We start from the raw sequence: 18,496 nt of genomic DNA on the forward strand, positions 1-18,496 counted from the left end.
TGGGTTTACTTAGGCAAACTGCACTGGAAGGAGAAGAATAGATCAACATTGAGTAGAATTTTTCAGGGCTCAGAGCATCAACTTGAGTGTAGCTTTGGCATCTTTGGAGCAGAGTTGACTGTTGGGCTTGGCTTGAGCAAATATCAAAACTGGCCTTTAGATACTTAAAATCCATATGATAAAGCAAGGGTAAGTCCTAGGAGAGTGTGCAAGCAGAATTTTGTGAAGTCGCTCATTATTACAAGCAGATTAATGGTACCAATCATAGGCTATTGCATGCTAGTGTTAGAAGAAGAAGGGGACAGTAGCATTGTAATAGTAACTAGTGTAGAGGCCCTGAAGTTAGGATCTAAGGCAGGGTCCTAACTGATGGCTATGTCGGGGCTTCCTCTTGGGTATTTGGGATCCCAAGCAAACACTTTTTATAGGGCCTCTTTATGTATACATAATTTGATTGAGCTAAAATCAGCATGGCAGGCCATCTTAGGTAGCCTAATCTCATACAGTCTTAGGAAACAACTACTATATCAGGTAATGGGAGCAGTCTGCATGTTAGGCTACCCTCCTGGAACCAGGGGCCTGCTTTTGGGCCCTAGGATGATCCTCACAGGTGTAAGTTGTAGAGCTCCTTGGGACATCTGGTTAATCCCGTGCAGGGTAGAGGACCTGAGGATTGAATAAATGGAAAAATGGGAATCAGACACCCATGTGGGCTCCACTTAGGCAGGACTGCCAGCCCTCTATCACCACCCAAAGAGGAGCTTAGGAAATTTTGAGGAAGGCCCTCCAAAGTGCAGGAACTACTGAAGTGAAGGCCTTGTGGCAAGGTTCTAAGGGTGTTACTTAGCTACTTCATAATATTCTTGTGAAGAATACATGAAATAATGCATGCAGCTTGCTTAGATATTTCCTCACAGATGATCAGTATGCAAACAATGTTAGATGCCTAATGACATCCCCAATATTCATGAGCTGTGACAACTAAACCAATCTCTATACAAACTCCAGTTAGGCAGTTGTGTTTTTGTTGTGGTGGTGGTGATGGTAGTTTCTAATAGCTTTTAAGAAGTAAAGCATGGGGGTGCCTGGGTGGCTCAGTCAGTTATTAGGCATCTACCTTCAGCTCAGGTCATGATCCTGGGGGTCCTGGGATCAAGTCCCGTGACTGGCTCCCTGCTGAGCAGGGAGCCTGCTTAACTCTCCCTCTGCCCTTCCCTCCTGCTCCTGCTCATGCTCTCTCTCTCTCAAATAAATACATTAAAAAAAAAAATGAAGTAAAGCATGATTTTAAGTGTTTGTCAGAATGTTTACAAATTCTTTTCTCCTAACCACCATGACTCATGTGATTCCCATGCCATCCTCATTCCCTCTGAGGAAGAAACAAAAGGCCAAGGCATAAAAGTACACCCTTTTGTGCTGTCTGAAAGTAGTTGGTTGCGTTTAGATGGTTTGCTGTTGCAGGGTGTTGTTTGCTAAAACACATATCCTCTTTGGAGCTCAAGCCCTGTATTTTGAGTGAATTATCCTAAGTAGAAATGAATCTCTCACATCTGGTAGTGTGATCTCTCATGTGGTGCTTTCCTTTCTTTCCAGATCCCCCAGATCAGTTATGCATCAACGGCACCCGAGTTAAGTGATGATCGGCGCTACGACTTCTTCTCTCGTGTGGTCCCACCTGACTCCTTCCAAGCTCAAGCTATGGTGGACATTGTAAAGGCCCTAGGCTGGAATTACGTGTCTACCCTTGCATCTGAAGGGAGTTACGGAGAGAAAGGTGTGGAATCCTTCACGCAGATTTCCAAAGAGGCAGGTAGGAAGAGATTGCAATGGTCAAGATGATCCTCTTCACGCGTCTGTGACTTGTAGTGTTCTTTCCAATCTTCATTAAACCAACACTGCAGATGATCACCATACCCCTACTCTCACATTCCCTACTGCTGTTAAGTAAATTGGTAAAGCCTTTATTTATAAGACTTTGCCATTTTTGAAGAGAATATTTTCAAAAGTGTGAAACTGAAGTCCTTTAAAGTATTAGTAGCCGAAAGGGAGACAAGAGAGTACGCACTAATGCACTAGATTTGATATCTTACTTATGTGTAGTGAATAACCGTGTGGATTGCAGTCTGCATACAGAAACCTGAGGCAGTGCTGCTAAGTGTGCATGCCCTTCCTTTCTGCCCCTCTCCAAAATGTGCAAATTGTTTAGAATTACAAGACCCTAGTCATGGGGGCTCTTTGCTTTGAAGAGAAATGACAGTGACAACTCTGAATGACTTATCCAAAACAAAGTTAAATAAATTATCTAGACAGTAGACTGTATTTAGACAAATAGTCTTTTGAACTTCATTTTGACAAAGACAGTTCAATTAAGTAGCACTTGTGGTAGATTCTTTTATGCTCAAAATGGAAGGAATGAGTTCAAATGTTTGGCCAGCTGGTTTCCATTGGGCGGATTTTGAAAAATGAGATAATCTTCACACTTAGGAATTCTGGCAATAAATATTGAGGCTTCCCCATAGGGAAATATTGGATACAGTAAACATGTATTTAAAAAATGCATGCTTGGATATTCCTATAAAGTTCTTAATGCTAAAGTTAGGTCCTCAGTTTGGGTTGTAAGAATTTCATCTAATCTAAATTGTTACTGACTGGAATAGTTAGCTGACCATTAAGGCAAACACACAAAAAAAGGTCCTTTTCATAAGGAAAAATGTCATAAATCCTTAAGACAGGGTTTTGAATACTTGACTGTCAGACCACAGATACACACAGACATGTAATGTGTTAGTGTATAAATGGTATATCTGCGCGTGGCTACTGAAAGAGGGGAGCCAGGGCTTGTGTAAATCCCGTGATTTTAACTCAGTCCCTTATCATTAGCTCTAATTTGAATAATTCACTTGAGAGCTGGGTCATTTTTATATTTTTCTATCTAACTGAAATATTCTTACCCTTCATACCTTTGACTAGAAAACTCTTGATTATGGACAGGTCTCATCCTAAATGCCATTTCTAGGTTTATATAAATGTACTCCAAACTTCCTTGGGTCTATTCGCTTGGCTTTGTATTTTTAGTGTCTTCTCCCATAGCAGTGTCACATGCTAGTATAATTTGTTGTTGTTGATGTTTTCTGTCTTGTCCCCCAGACTCTTAAGAGGAGATCATGTCTGTCTCATTCACTACTACAGTCCCAGCCACTGTGTTTCTAAGGGAAACATACTTAGTATAATTCAGCCAGAAATTTTCTGATTAGGAAAGAAACTGGGCTTGTGTCATGCATGCTATGATTTATAGGAGTCATTAACAATTGGCTTTGTGAATCTCCAAAGAAATAACTTTTATCAGTTTTGGTAACTGCATTTTTATTTCTTTCTTTGTTTCTTTGACTCTTGCTTTGACCCAAATGCTAGAAGCCAATTTAGAACAAAAACTAAAATGTGAGCATAAAAACCAATAGAAAAAAATAAAGAGAAGATATGGGTAAAATAGTAAGATAAAGCTCAGCGATACAGTTGAGATACCATCTTATTCTACGTAATTGCTGCAAGTGGGTCTCAAATTTAATGCTGAATCTTTGTACTGGACAAAGCAAAGAGCGCTACCCATTTTGTTACAAAATTTACAGTGTCCATAGGTCAAAATCATGTTGATTGTTCAGTAAAGGACAGGAGCAAGACAAATGTTTGCTCTGGATCTTTTATAAAAGTCTATATTTTATAGACATGTCAGTGGTGAGTTTCACGTGGTTGTTTATTCCTGGTGTCACTTGGTGAAAACTTAAGATATATCAGAGTCTGCTATATAATGATACTGCAGAAAGGAAAAGCCTTTGCAATATGGTATGAACTCCCAGCTCATAATTTTAGTTAAACATACATTGAAATGACCCAGCACAGAAATAAAGATTGTATCATTGGCAGCCATTTTGTATGAGATTCTTCAGTCGGAGAGCCTTTGAATTTGGGGACGAGAGTAACTAAAAAGCCAGTGCAGAATCACAAGAAAACATTGGGGGTTCAGGTAATACCTCAAAGATTGGTTCTTTTCCTATGAGTACTATGATATTTATTATGTACCTAAAATAAATTTCATTGAAATCATATCATTTGTGCAGTTAATATAACTGAATTCACTCATGTGCTTAACAAACACCCCTGTTCCACCCCTAAAGAAAAAAAGAAGGAATATTGCAATTTAAATGGCATGCAGGACTTTTACTCACCAGTGTGTACATTACTCAGAGAAAACTTGAGGTGGGAAACATGATTGTATTGCTTCTTCAGCTGTTTTCACTTCTGTGGCCTCATAATGTGAGCATCTTCCTACCCCAAGCATGACTTTAGTAGACAGATACATATTCATATGCCACAACCTCTAAAATAATCCAACTGCTTCCTCTGATATTCAGTCAAAGAAACACCAATATATTCTAATTCAGAAACATAAAAAAATTGCTTTATTAGAATTTCTTGGAAGTAGATATGCTTAAGGAATTTTTAAGGGTAATTTTAAAGGTCTACTTTTTCTCTTGTCTGTGGACTGTAGAACCTGGTTCTCTAAGAAAGATCCAGATCCATGTGAATGTGTAGAAGGGGTGGTGGGGCATGGAGAGAAGCAAGCACTCTGATGTCAGGAGGATGGGGATTTGAGGAACAGGCACAGTACTTTCATGCTGTAAAACTTTTGATACATGATTTAACTTTTTAGGTCTCAGGCTCCTCAGGTAGAAAATGAGATGAATACCTGCTTCATCAGGTTAGTAACTTAAGTAAGGTAGGAAATCACCTAACACCCAACAGTACCAGATTCTTATTAGTGCATCACACCAGTTCCATTCTCCATAGATTAGTGTTGCAGGGTTCTTGTCTCACAAAGAATGAATCTCTCAGACCATAGGGTGAAGTGAAGTGAAAGTTTACTAAGGGAAGGTGAGAACAGAAAGGAAAGAAAAGGATCTCTCTAGAGTGAGAGGGGTCCCGAATTGAGGGCTTTTATGGTCAGTCTTTTATAAAAAATACTGACCAGGGAACTTATTAAATGTCTTGTCTATAACATTTAAGACAAACAAGGTGGATTAGTAAATATTATGAAAATATCTCACCTATATTTAGAACAGACAGCTGGATTTGTTATGTTTCCTTCTCTCTGGTTAATATCTTGTCTATAACATTTCTCCACATCTGGGTTTCTGTGAGCCTGATTAGGTAGCCCCCTACCTGTCTCTCCCTACCTAGCCTCGCCTGTCCCTTATTCATTAGTAGAGTTATTGTTTGAGTTTCAAAAATTTGAAAATAGTGCAAGTGATAGATGACATTTACCTTTAGCTATAACTACAAAGTTTTATGTATTATATATAATTATATAATGTAATATAAATTACATGTGTATATAATAGCTGAGTTGCTATTTTTGCTAATATGCTTTCATTATATAAGAAGAATAAGAAGAAAAAGAGGTTAACTATTAACATCGCCCTATGTATGTAGTGTGTGTGTGTGTGTGTGTGTGAGAGAGAGAGAGAGAGAGAGAGAGAGAGAGAGAATGCGAGTGAGAGAGAGCATAAACTCATTGATGTTTCTGTGTACTGCTGGCAGGCTTGAAGGAGTTACTTCCATTCTTTCTGAACAGTTTAATTTTGAAGATTATGGTTCTTCTCTTTTATAAATGTCTTTAAGAGTTTCACCCAGGGTGCCTGGGTGGCTCAGTTAGTTAAGCCTTGAACTTCGGCTCAGGTCATGATCTCAGGGTCCTGGGATCAAGCCCCGCATGGGTGCTGTGGCTCAGCAGGGAGTCTGCTTGAGATTCTCTCTCTCCCTCTTCCTCTGCACCTCCCCACGCTCTCTCTCTCTCTCAAATAAATAAATAAGTAAATAAGAGTTTTACCCTTTCAGAATACTTTAGTTCCAAACCTTACTTTTGACTTAAGTCCTGAAGCAGTTCTACTTATAGAACTAGAGTGTGAGGTATATCCACCATGCACATAGTCAAGAACATGGATGGGCAATCCTTTATCCTTCTATCATACTCTGATAGAACAAGTCAAGACAATGATCTCTGAGGAAAAGAGCCATCCTGCATTAGAAGGCCATATAATTTGTTTGGAACATGGAAGCCTAGGCTCTAAACTGTCAAAGAAAACCTCAATAATTCTCTCATGTAGTCATGGGAGATTTAAATATGCATGGATGCTGCTCCTTGTTGAACGTTCAGAGAGATCCGTAACATGATTTTCTTAGATGATGAGATTTTTGTAAAATAGTTATATTTGCATAAATTGCCCTGTTTATTTGAATGAATGCACATGCAATATCAACAAAAGCAATTTATTGTTTAATATCACAGAGAATGAGAAATTATTCACTTCCAATGTGCTTTAATATTCAGGTCTACATAATAACCTAAATAGCCTAAATTAGACATACAGACTCTTCTTTCTAAAGTGAAGGTAAAAGTAAATGCTTATGATAGTATATACAACATAAATATATTCAAGACTTTTGAATCAAATTTGGTTCAATGATTATGAGAGTAAGGGCATCACATATGACTTTCAAATTTGCCAGCCAATTTTCAGGAGAATCCCATGACCACTGCTTCACAATATGACACAAATAGTAATGATTTGCTACTGCCCATGGTATCATGACAGATGTCAACTTTTCAAAACCTGAAATAACAGTTAAAACTCTCCTTTTGGTATTTCATGACAGTTACTTAGTACAGATATTTCAATTGGTCTTATAAAGTAATTAACCATTATTAGTCAGATAAACCATAGAACTTATTTTTATTTAATACTATATCTTAATCTAGAATATTTTTCCTTGAATAATTAGGTGAGACTTAATTGACTATTAATTAGGTGAGACTTAATTGACTATTAAGTTTTTTTTAGATCTCAGGAGCTGGTTGGATTTGCTTATTATGGGATTCTGTTTTCCTTATAGGATTTTGTGCTTCTCTCTCTTTCAGAGATGCAATGTTCTCTTCCATTGTGTGGAAATTGTCAGTCTTCCCCACCTTACCGTAACCTCTATGAGGTCAAGGACTTTGGCTTGTGACCCTATAATCTACCATAGTATTTGACATATAGAAGGCATTCAATAAATATTTAAGGGAAGGAGAGAAGGAAGGAGGAATTGCATGTCTTCCTTTGCCTTTTAGAAAAACAAAGCCTGTAGATGAATCAAGTATGATAGATAATTTTATGATATAATTTTGTGGCTTGTGGGTCATAAAAAAATTATATCCTACACCTGTTTGCTGTGATTTATTACAGCTGCCCTCACTCTGACTCTACTACCTTCTTCTGTCTTATGATCCTCTCACAAAACTTAAAGCAATGTGATACAAGATGTCTTTAATTCCCAATGTCTCCATCTAAGTTGAATTTCAGGGTTTTCTTTTCCTTTTTTTTTTTTTTTCGGTTTCTGCCTGTATTATGGTGAATATAGAAAACTCAGAGGCATTTTAAAGCCTCACTGCATTGTTTCCTGAATGAAGTGTTCAGTGGTCCTAGTTTAAATACAAGTATTAAACATTTAACAGCTAATTTTCAAAACATACAATCACAAGAACTCCCATGATATAATTTATCTTCAGTTGTGCTTAAAACCAAACTGTAAATTTCCCAAGAAGAGGCTTTATCTTTTTTATTTTATTTTTTGGATTCTCAGTGGTTAGCACAGCATTTTAGATTTTAACCCTGACTCCATTTCTTAGCACATCTTGAGGGTGACCCCTCAGCCATCCCATCATTACCGTTTACTTCTGAGCCCCATTTGATTCACCTTCATTCATAGCTACAGCTACCCATGCCTCCAGATTAGCCCCTCTCTTGTAGTATTTGTTCAGCTATGATGATAATCTTTCTAAAATAGAAAGAAAGCCATTTCATTATCTGTCTCTGGTCTCCCTTTCCCCAGAGGATTAAGTAAAAGATACCTAGCATGGCCTATAGGTCCTTTCTGATCTAGTGTCTGCTTCAGTCACCAGTCTCATTCTCATACTCTCCCTGTTCTCTTTTATTCCCACCTCAAGCCCCATACACACTCTCTTTACCCTGCCACAATCAACCTTCTGTAGGTATCAGGATACTCTGTTCCTTTGTAAATCCTATACCTCTGCCTGGACTGCCTGCTAACTCCCAATTTATTTTCTCAAAACATAACACCTTGGGAATAGCCATCGCTGACTTACTCTTCCTTCATGATCCTATTTCGGATTACCATGTAGGCATTTGTCTATTTTAACAGCACTCCATTTGAAGTCTACTTCCCTGAATAAATTCATGGAGAATGACCAATTGCACAAGTCTTGAGGAGAAAACAAGCCGGCATCTCACTGTAGAGCTAAAATGGCCAGGTGTTCATGTTCCCAACCTCCCTTGAAGCTAAGACATAGCCATGTAACCCAGTCTTGGCTAATCGGACATTCACACCAGAGGTGAATCAAGACCTGGGGGTACAGAGAAGCAGGAGCAACGGAAAACTCATATCGTTGACAGTGGCTGCATTGAAAGCCATGTTCTCGGGCTGGAGTAGCATCCAGCATGAGTTGGCAGCAGTAGTACAGTCTCCAACTTCCATTCCAAGAGTAGCAGCAACAGTGCCCCACACTTAACTTGGTTCTGTGGCACCTCTTTTGGCTTTGATACTGATAGCTTAGTCATCCTTTGTTTTGGCTCCGTTTCTGACTTTGGTTCCCTGGCCTCCCCAGGGATTCTGTGGGTTGTCCAGCATAATTTAAAAAATAATTTAAGGGTGCACCTGGGTGGCTCAGTCAGTTGAGTGTCTGGCTTTTGATTTTGGCTCAGGTCATGAGCTCAGGGTCATGAGATCGAGACCCACATCGGGCTCCCTGCTGGGTGTGAAGCCTGCTTAGGATTCTCTCCCTCTTCCTGTCCCTCTCTTCCTGCTTGTGTGTGGGCACCTGCACATGCACGCTCTCTCTCTCTCTCAACAAATAAATAAATAAATAAATAAAACTTTAAAATAATAATTTAAATTTACAATTTATTTTTTGCTTAATCTAGACAAGCTTTACTTCAGTTGTTTGGCTTTTACCTTCATTAATATAATTGAGAGTGTTTCTTCTGTAAGTTCCATAATACCTTTTGCATAACTCTGTCATAGAATTGATTGCATGTTATTGTAATCTGGCTAATTATCCTCTCCCAGTATAATGTAAGTTTATTGAGGATAGGCATTATGTTGTATTTGTCTTTTAACACTCTATACCCAGGATAATGTCCAACATAGAGTAGTCTCAATAAATGCACATTCCGTTTAAAAATAGTCTTTTAATAATGAAAGAGGTGATGATTTAACGGCTGTAGTCGGCACAGTGAAACTGTTGGAAGTTTTTCCAATTTAGCTTTCTAAACTTATCATTAATCTTTTATAATAAACTGATTTTATAGAAGGAAAAAAGATGGCATAAAATATCTGCTGGTCTACCTTGCATTCATACAGTGTATGTCTGAGTACTTTCTTTGTGTTGGATACTGTTCTAGCATAATAGTTATAAATAATAATTACAGTAGTGACAACCACAAGGCAATAATAATAATCTTTGCTTTCTTAGAGTAGAAATACGTAAGTAGAACTATGAGAACAGTCTCATTGAGGTATGCCACAAAGGGGAACTCTAGAAGAAAATAGTTGCTTAGTTGGTCAACAAGATTGACCTAAATGGGGTAATGAATGCCATTTTAGGAAGAGAGAGTCATAGAGAGTCATTAAAAACTCAAAAGGAAATTATGTAATGGTGTTTTAATTTTTAAAGGGTATAAGAAATAGCATTGCTTTGAAAAAATTTATGCATCTTGAATTACTGCGATATAAAATGTTCTTCCATGCAACATGGAAACTGTTGCAGAAAATGCTGTGGCTTTTGGGCCAAAAACTTCTCATTCTGGTCCTATGTCCCACAGTAACTGACTGGGAGTCAGCATCCTTTGCATTGTAAAGTCATCACATATTTATTGAGAAAACTAGTCTTTCCTGGTTCTGATGATTCTCAGATGCATATCACCCTGATTGCAAAGGATGGGTTTCTTCCAGGCAATAATAGACTGTCATTGTGGATGTGAGATTAGAAATAGATGATGACAGAGTGTTTTTGCTGCATGAAGGAATAGACACTGGAAAAGACATCTCAGCAATTCCTTCTCACCCCTCCTACCTACCTTCATTGCACTTGAGCATCATGAAGGAATACGAAAGGATCTGAAGATAAAGTGAACTCCTTTTGTCACCTACTTGGTATGATTAGGAGTGGAAGGACATGGGATTGTGGTACTGAGGTTAAAGATGTAATGAAAAGGAACATAGCTCAACTTTAAATATAGGAGAGACTCAAAAGTAGAGGATTCTATTGAGCAATAGAATTTCTTGGTCAGTTGGGTAGGGGAGAAGAATGTTGTTGTTCTGCGGTAGTTTACATTGGAAAGTAACCATGCTTTTACATCATAATATACCCACTAAACTTTAGAGGCAGAGGATTTGATTTATTCTCCCTACTCAGTAATGCTGCATTCAGCCTTCAGGTGAGCCTTTCTTTTCTTGGTCTTTACAGAAGTTTTATTGGAAGAGACTCTCTGCTTGAATCTCATAGGTTTTGATGGATGTCAGCAAGAGAGAGAAATTGCAGTAGAAAAAAAAAATAGAATAACAGCCTCTAGAACTAGAAGGAAACATGTAGAGTTCAAGTGCTTAGTGGGCATGTGTACATTTTGGTTGTGGGAAAATAGGAAACTTGATTTTGAGTCCCACTAAGGCCATGCACAGTGGGGAAGAGACATTTCCCAAAGTAATTTCAGTGCTCTAACCAAAAGTTGGGGGTGGTCACAGTCCAAAATATATTATTTTTTGGTTGCCTTTGCCAGAGGTTTCATTCCACTGGGATAAGCAAGTAAAAGGGGAGGGAGTTTTGAACAGAATCCACACAGAAAAGCTCAATATTCATCAAAACAGTGGCAAGGAGATGGGCACTGGAATTAGTCAAATGGATAGTTCTAAAAAATACTCTAGTCCAAGAAACCTTAAATTATTGGTTGCTTGCAAAATATCTATTTACTGGACTCCAGCTCCTTCCTAAATAATTTTGTATTTTGAACAACTCGATGTGCGTAAATGTAGCCTCTTCGAGACCTGACCCGCACAAAGGGATCTGTTTTCCTTTTGTTTCGCAAATGAATCCCTGCTGTTAAATCTTTCAGGAGATTATAGGAAATTCTACAAAGTCTTAACATCAGTTGCATTAGCACTCTCAGGCAAACTGAAGGATCAGTAGCCTTCCTAAACACATACTACATTAAGACCTTGAAATACTTTGACCTTGGGTAGCTCCAAATTTGCCTATTCCTGATGTTTCACATTTCCTGTTACTCTTTTGGCTGGGTATCTTAAATAATAAGCACTTTAAACATACTGCCAATAATGATTAGATGGTAGTTTCTATTATGTTAATATTTTAGAGTTGATGTTAACTGTCACACAAACTCCTTTTTAGATAGGTATCAGTGGGTTGTCATCACTCTTTATACAAGCTATACTATTTGGGTGACCCTTTGAGAAACTAGTATATAGTTACAACATAGATTTTTACATACAAGGTAAATACTAAAAGTCATTATGATGGTGATACAAGTCTTAGAAAAATTTGAGGTATGTATTAGAAGTGCCTAAAAATAAAAGAATGCTTACTAAAAGTGTCCACTTATGAAAAAGGTTTATTTTTCTTAGGCTGTTAGTGATCCTTTGGATTTAAATTAAAAAAAAATTAAACAATCAATATTACACATACAAACCTGGTATATTTCTTATCAAAGAAGGTAAATTTCCTTGGGAATGCTGAAGTTGTCAGAATTATAACTACAGAAATTTTGATGAGTGATGACTAATTATATAGAAGTATGTTGTTTTCAAATTCTTAATACTAGAGGGTACAGAAATTACATATTCTTCTGGTCAAAGTGTTTTGGCACAAATGTTAATACTTAGTTTTATATCAGGATCATGAGTGTTATTTTCTAAAATCTTGGTATATGGTAATGCACTTAATACACATTCCATTCTCCACACTTTTGAGTAACAAATGTGAATTTTGTTATCAGTCTGTTCTTATGGGAGTTTTGTTCAACAGTAACCAGTGAATAATTAAGATAGGAAGTAGAAACTGGGATGGCTTGCGTTAGACTCACAGACTGCCTTCTTCTCAAGAGTTTGCATCATTTAGTTCTTGGGCTCCCACCATATTTTTTCGCAGCTTTATCCCAGTCATAGTTGACATACAACATTGGGAAAGTTTAAAGTATACATTGTGATGATTTGATACACTTATATTTTGTAAAATAATTACCACGGTAGGGTTAATTACCGCCTATTACCTCACATGATTACCATGTGGTAAGGACATTTAAGATTTACTCTTAGCAACATTCAAGTATGTAATACAGTGTAGTTAATTATAATCACCATGCAGTACCTTAGATCCCTAGCACTTAATTCATCTTCTAACTGAAAGTTTGCACCATTTGACTGATATCTCCTAGTTACCTATACCTCCCAACTTCTGGCAACTACCATTCTACTCTTTGTTTCTATGAGTTTGGCTTTTATAGATTCCACATATAAGTAATATCATACAGTATTTGTCTTTCTTTGTCTGACTTATTTCACTTAGCATAATGTCTCCAAGGTCCATCCATGTTGTTGCAAATGGCAGCATTTCCTTCTTTATAATGACTGAATAATAGCTCTGTGTGTGTGTGTGTAGATATATGTGTGTGTATATATATTATAATTTATATATATATATAAAGTTTTCTTTATCCATTCATCCATTATTGACACTTAGGTTGTTTCCTTATCTTGCCTATTGTGAATACTGCAAGGAACAGGAGAGTGCAGACATCTCTTTTCAATCTTGATTTTATTTCCTTTGGATATATACCCAGAAGTCCATTTGCTGGATCATATGGTAGTTGTAGTTTTAAAATTTTTCAGGAGCCTCCATACTATTTCCTGTAGTGGCTGTACCAATTTACATTCCTACCAGTAGTGCACAGGGTTCCCTTTTCACCACATTCTCACCAACACATATGTCTTGTCATTTTGATCACAGCCATTACAACAGATGTGAGGTGGTATCTCATTGCAGTTTTGATTTGCTTTCCTCTGATGAGTAGTGATGTTGAGCATCTTTTTATGTACCTGTTGGCCATCTGTATGTCTTCTTTGGAAAATGTCTATTGGTTCTTCTGCCCATTTTTTAATGAGAGTTTTTTTTCCTTACTTTTCTTTTTTCTTTGTTTTTGTTTTTCCTATTATGTTGCAGAAGTTCCTTATATATTTTGGATATCAACCTATTATTAGATATATGATTTGCAAATATCTTCTCCCATTCTGTAGCTTGTGTTTTCATTTTGCTGATTATTTCTTTTGCTGTGCAGAAACTTTTAATTTGAGGTAGTCCCACTTATTTTTGCTTTGGTTGCTTATGCTTTTGGATGTCATATCAAAAAACAAAACAAAATGAAACAAAACAAAACAAAAAACCAGAACCAAAGAACAAAACAAAGAAAGAACCCTGCCAAGATTAATCAGGGATAATTTACTCTGTTTTCTTCTAGGAGTCATACAGCTTCCGGTTTTTTCTTTAAGTCATTTGTCTATTTTGAGTTAAATTCTGTGAGTGGTGTAAGATGGAGTCTAATTTCATTCTTCTGCATTGGTTATCCAATTTTCCAATACCATTTATTGAAGAGATTATTCTTTCTCTATTGAGTATTCTTGGCTCTCTTTCAAATATTAATTGAACATATAGGTGAGGGGATTTATATTCTGGGCTCTCTATTCTGTTTGTTGATTTATGTGACTGTTTTTACTGCCAATATCATACTGTTTTGGTTACTGTAGGTTTGTAATATAGTTTGAAATCAGGATGCATGATGCTCCCTGCTTTGTTCTTTCTCAGGAGTGCTTAGGCTACTCAGGGTCTTTGTGCTTCCACATGAATTTTAGGATTGTTTTTTCTACTTCTGTGAAAAATGCTACTAGATATTTGATAGGGATCTTACTGAATCTGTACATGGTTTTGGACATTTTAACAATATTAATTTTGATCTGTGAACATGCATTTTGATGCTACTGTGAATGCAATTGTTTATTTGTTTTCTTTCAAAATCAACATACAAAAAGCAACGGTGTTTAATAAACAAATAACATGTAGAGGAACATGTAGAGGTGTAGCTACAATTTGTCAATTTTTTTCCAAAAAATAGCTCTTAATTTTGTCTATGTTTTCTGTTTTTGTTTTTTGCTATTTCATTTATTCCTGCTCTAGTTTTTGTTATTTCCTTCCTTTCTTTCTTCTAACTTGGGCCTTAAATTTTGTTTGTTTTTTGTCTTTTGTTTTTTTACTAAATGTAGACATTTATTGCTATAGATTCTCCTTAGAGCTACTTTTCCTATATCCTATAAGTTTTAGTATGTTTTGTTTCCATTTTTATTTGTTTCAAAATATTTTTTGATTTCCCTTTTGATTTCTTTTTTGACCTATTGGTTGTTCAGGAGAGTGTTGTTTAATTTTCACATATTGTGAAATTTCTAGTTTTCCTCCTATTACTGATTTCTAGTTTTATACATCATGGTTGTGAAAGATACCTGGTATGAGTTTGATCTTCCTCAATTTTCTAAGACTTGTTTTGTGACCTATCATACAATCTGTCCTAGAGAATATTTTATGTGCCCTGGAGAGAAATGTGTATTCTGCTGCTATTGGGAGAAATGTTCTATATATGTCTCTTAGGTGCATTTCATTTAAAGTATAGTTCAAGTCCAGTGTTTCCTTAATTGATTTTCTGTGATGACCTATCCATGGGTAAAAGTGGATTATTGAAGTCCCCCATTATTACTGTATTATGTTTAGTTCTCCCTTCAGATCTGTTAGTATTTGCTTAATATATTCATGTGCTCTGAGGTTGGATGCATATATATTTATTATTATTATAGTCTCTTGATGAATTGATCCCTTTATCATTATCTGATGGCCTTCTTTGTCTCTTGTTTAGGTTTTTGGGTTTTTGTTTTTGCTTTTGTGTTTTTCTTTGTTTTCCCCATACACAGTTAATCCCCTTAGATGGGAATGAAAAGGCCACTTCTAAAGTGAAAAATACTCATCAGACTATAGGGACTTAATGTCCCCAGCCCCAAGGTCTTCCACATGTCCCCATTCCAACATTCAGCATCTCATTCTTTCAATAAATGTCCTCACTTTAATACGAGATAGCCTTTGAGACATGGTGTTTTAGTTTTTGGCTTAAAGTATATTTTGTGTGATATAAGTATTGTAACCCCTGTTGTCCTTTGGTTTCCATTTGCATGGAATATCTTTTTCCATCCCTTTACTTTGAGCTTATGCATGTCCTCAAAGCTGAAGTGTCTTTTGTAGGCAGCATATAGTTGGGTCTTTTTTTTTTTTTTGCTGTTATTTGTTTGCTTGTTTTTGTTGTTTGTTTTTTAAATCCATTGAGCCACTCTATGCCTTTTGACTCAATAATTTAATCTGTTTACATTAAGATTAATTATTGATAGGCAAAGACTAATGCCATTTTATCAATTATTTTCTGGCTGTTTTATAGTTTCCCTTGTTCCTTTCTCCCTCCCTTGCTGCCTTCCTTTGTGAATTGATGGTTTTCCATAGTGGTATGCTTTGATTTCCTTTTTGGTATCTTTTGTGTATCTAGTATTGGTTTTTGCTTTATGACTACAATGAGGCTTATGTAAACATCTCATAGAGATAACAGTCTGTTTAAGGCTGATAACAACTTAACTTTGATTGCGTACAAAAACTACTCTCTTGTTTACCCCCCTTTTATGTTTTTGATGTCACATTTACCTCTTTTTATATTGTGTATTCATTAGCCTACTATTATAACTATAGTTTTTTAGTACTTTTTTAACTTTTATACCAAGTTAAGTGGTTAACACACCACATTACATTGTTGGACTTTGCACATTACATTCTGACTTTGATACATCCTTACCGTTACTAGTGCGTTGTATATTTTCATACATTTTCCTGTTACTAATCAGCTTCTCTTCATTTTCAGTTGAAGAAGTCCTTTCAGCATTCTTGTAAGGAAAATCTAATGGTGACAAACTCTCTCAGCTTTTGTTTATCTGGCAAAGTCTTTATCTCTTCTTTATTTCTGAAGGACAAGTTTACTGGATAAAACTTTCTTGGTTGACTCTTTTATTATTATTAATTTTTTCTCTTATTGCTTTGAGTATGTCATCCCCTTTACTCCTGGCCTTTGGGATGTCTACTGAGAAATCTGCTGATTGTTTTACGAGAGTTCCCTTGAGTCTTATAATGGTTCTTAGGGAAGATCTCTTTAAATTGGGTTTGTTTGGTGACCTATGAGCTTCATAAATTGGATATCTTAATCTCTCCCCAGATTTGGGAAGTTCTTAGGCATTAATTTCTTTAAATAAGCTTTCTGCCCTCTTCTCTATCTCCTCCCCCTTTGGTACTCCAATAATGCAGAAATTACTTCTTTTGATGGTATCTGTTAGATCACATAGGTTTTCTTCATTCTTTTTCATGCTTTTTTCTTTGTTCCCTTCAGCCTGGATAATTTCAAAGTTCCTATCTACTAATCTATAGATTCTTTCTTTTGCTTGAGCCATCTGGTATTGATGCTCTCCATTGCATTTCTTGTTTCATTCATCGTATTCTTTAGCTCCAGAATTTCTGTTTGGCTCTTTCTTATGATTTCTGTCTCTTTGTTAAACTTGTCATTTTATTTGTGTGTTGTTTTCCTGATTTCATTGAATTGTCTTTTGTGTTTTCTTGTAGCTCATTGCGTTTCCTCAAAACAGCTATTTTGAATTCTTTATTGGATAAGTTGTAGATCTCCGTGTCTTTGGGATTATTACTGAAAGATTATTGTAATTCTTTGGTGGTGTCTTGTTTCCTCGATTTTCCATGTTCTTTGAAGTATTGTGTTCCTGTCTTTGAATTTGCAATAGCAGTCGCCTCTCTAGTCATTACTAACAGACTTGAGAGAAACTACTTCCTTTACTCCTGGTAGGGAGTCTAAAGCTTTCTCGGTCTTCCTATGGATATGTCTGCTTTACGTTTCTTGCTTCCTCTTGTGGCAGGACAGTTAAGTTTGTGTGTCTTTTCTTGATCCTTCAGTGCACTGTGTGAGGTGGTTGTAGCCTGCCTTTTGCTTTCCCAAGGGTGGAGCTAAAGCTCAAGTTTGTGGTCTCTTCCTGGCCTACAGATTCATGATGGCTTTCTGTACATTTTTACTAGATGTCTGCCAAAGCTCTAGCTCATGCTTGCCACCTTTCACAGCATGCATTGAGATCCATTCACTGGTTAGGAATGTGTGTGCGTGAGGTGTACACAGCACTGGGGATGCCTATGGACCAGTTGAGGGGATCTGTGGGCAAGGTGTCCCCAGCACCTCGTGGGTGTGTTTCTTGATGGAGTCCACAATGCAGTTAGTAGGATCAACGTCTCTTTAATATCATCTAAGAGTCTTATCTGCCTCTCTCTGTCTCTTCTCACCCCCCACGACTCATGACTCCATACTCTGGATAGGGTGAGATAGAACTGAGCCTCTTTGGTAATGTCCCACGTAACTGGGGAAGACATGCATTCACTTCCATGCTCTTACTTAACTCCCGGGAAAAATCATGTGCCGAGATCTCATCTGGCACTGAATTGTGCCTCCTTGAAGCAGAGGCAATGCAAGTAAGGTCAAACTCTTCCTCTTAACCCTCTCCAATGCATCCAAACTCATTCTTTTTTTTTGGTTTCAGTTATATGCTGGGACTTCTCCACTGGAAACCTGAACTACCACAACAGCTCACTTGTCTGTGGGTGATTGCTTAAGATAGTATTCTCCAAGGACTTGTGAACCGTGGCCAAGAGGATCAAGTTCATAGGCCACTGCAGGCTCAGTGTCCAAGGTCTGTACACCCATTGCCTAATACATGCGTGGGTAATATTCCTCTTGGGTCCCTTGGTGTATGGTGTACAATTCCACAGATCCTACACAAGCACTTTTGTCTGTGGATAGATTCCAGTTGTTACCGAAGGGAGATACAACAAGGGATATCTTATTCAGCCATGTTGCTGATGTCTCTCCCCACAACTATATTTTTAAAGAACAGAATATGAGTTATACTTGGGCATACTAAATCTAAATTGGAAAGGAAAAACATAGAACAAGAACATTTTGTAATGAAAATATATGTGCTAACCGACTAATTGCCTTTTTAAAGAATTGGACTGGATCAGATTTAATATAGTTTACTATTCTTTGCTATGTTTTGCTAAATTGGTATAAGGCACTCAACCAAAAGGTAATACTAAATTGCAAACATTTTTAAATTTCTAAATAAAACCTCTTGTTGGGAAGACAGAAGAGCTGATAGAAGACGCTGGTTGGAGGCTAAGCATTAGTGGTGAAGA

At 37.0% G+C, this 18,496-nt stretch overlaps 1 protein-coding gene across 9 annotated transcripts in view; it reads left to right on the forward strand.

Moving 5' to 3' along the window:
* The window catches only part of GRM7 (glutamate metabotropic receptor 7), a 914,710-nt gene that overhangs the window by 274,714 nt on the left and 621,500 nt on the right, over positions 1-18,496 (forward strand). For all 9 annotated transcript variants that reach the window (XR_012380942.1, XR_012380943.1, XR_012380944.1 and 6 more), the window contains exon 2: positions 1,594-1,810. Coding sequence is in view for 6 of the 9 variants with exons in the window: in XM_073901589.1 (XP_073757690.1) it covers positions 1,594-1,810 (217 nt within the window). In the remaining 3 variants the exon portion in view is untranslated. The remainder of the gene's footprint in view (positions 1-1,593; positions 1,811-18,496) is intronic.

This window comes from Callorhinus ursinus, unplaced genomic scaffold, assembly GCF_003265705.2.
Source record: "Callorhinus ursinus isolate GAN/ISIS: 27379988/994484 unplaced genomic scaffold, GSC_fseal_2.0 scaffold15, whole genome shotgun sequence".
NCBI lineage: Eukaryota > Metazoa > Chordata > Mammalia > Carnivora > Otariidae > Callorhinus > Callorhinus ursinus.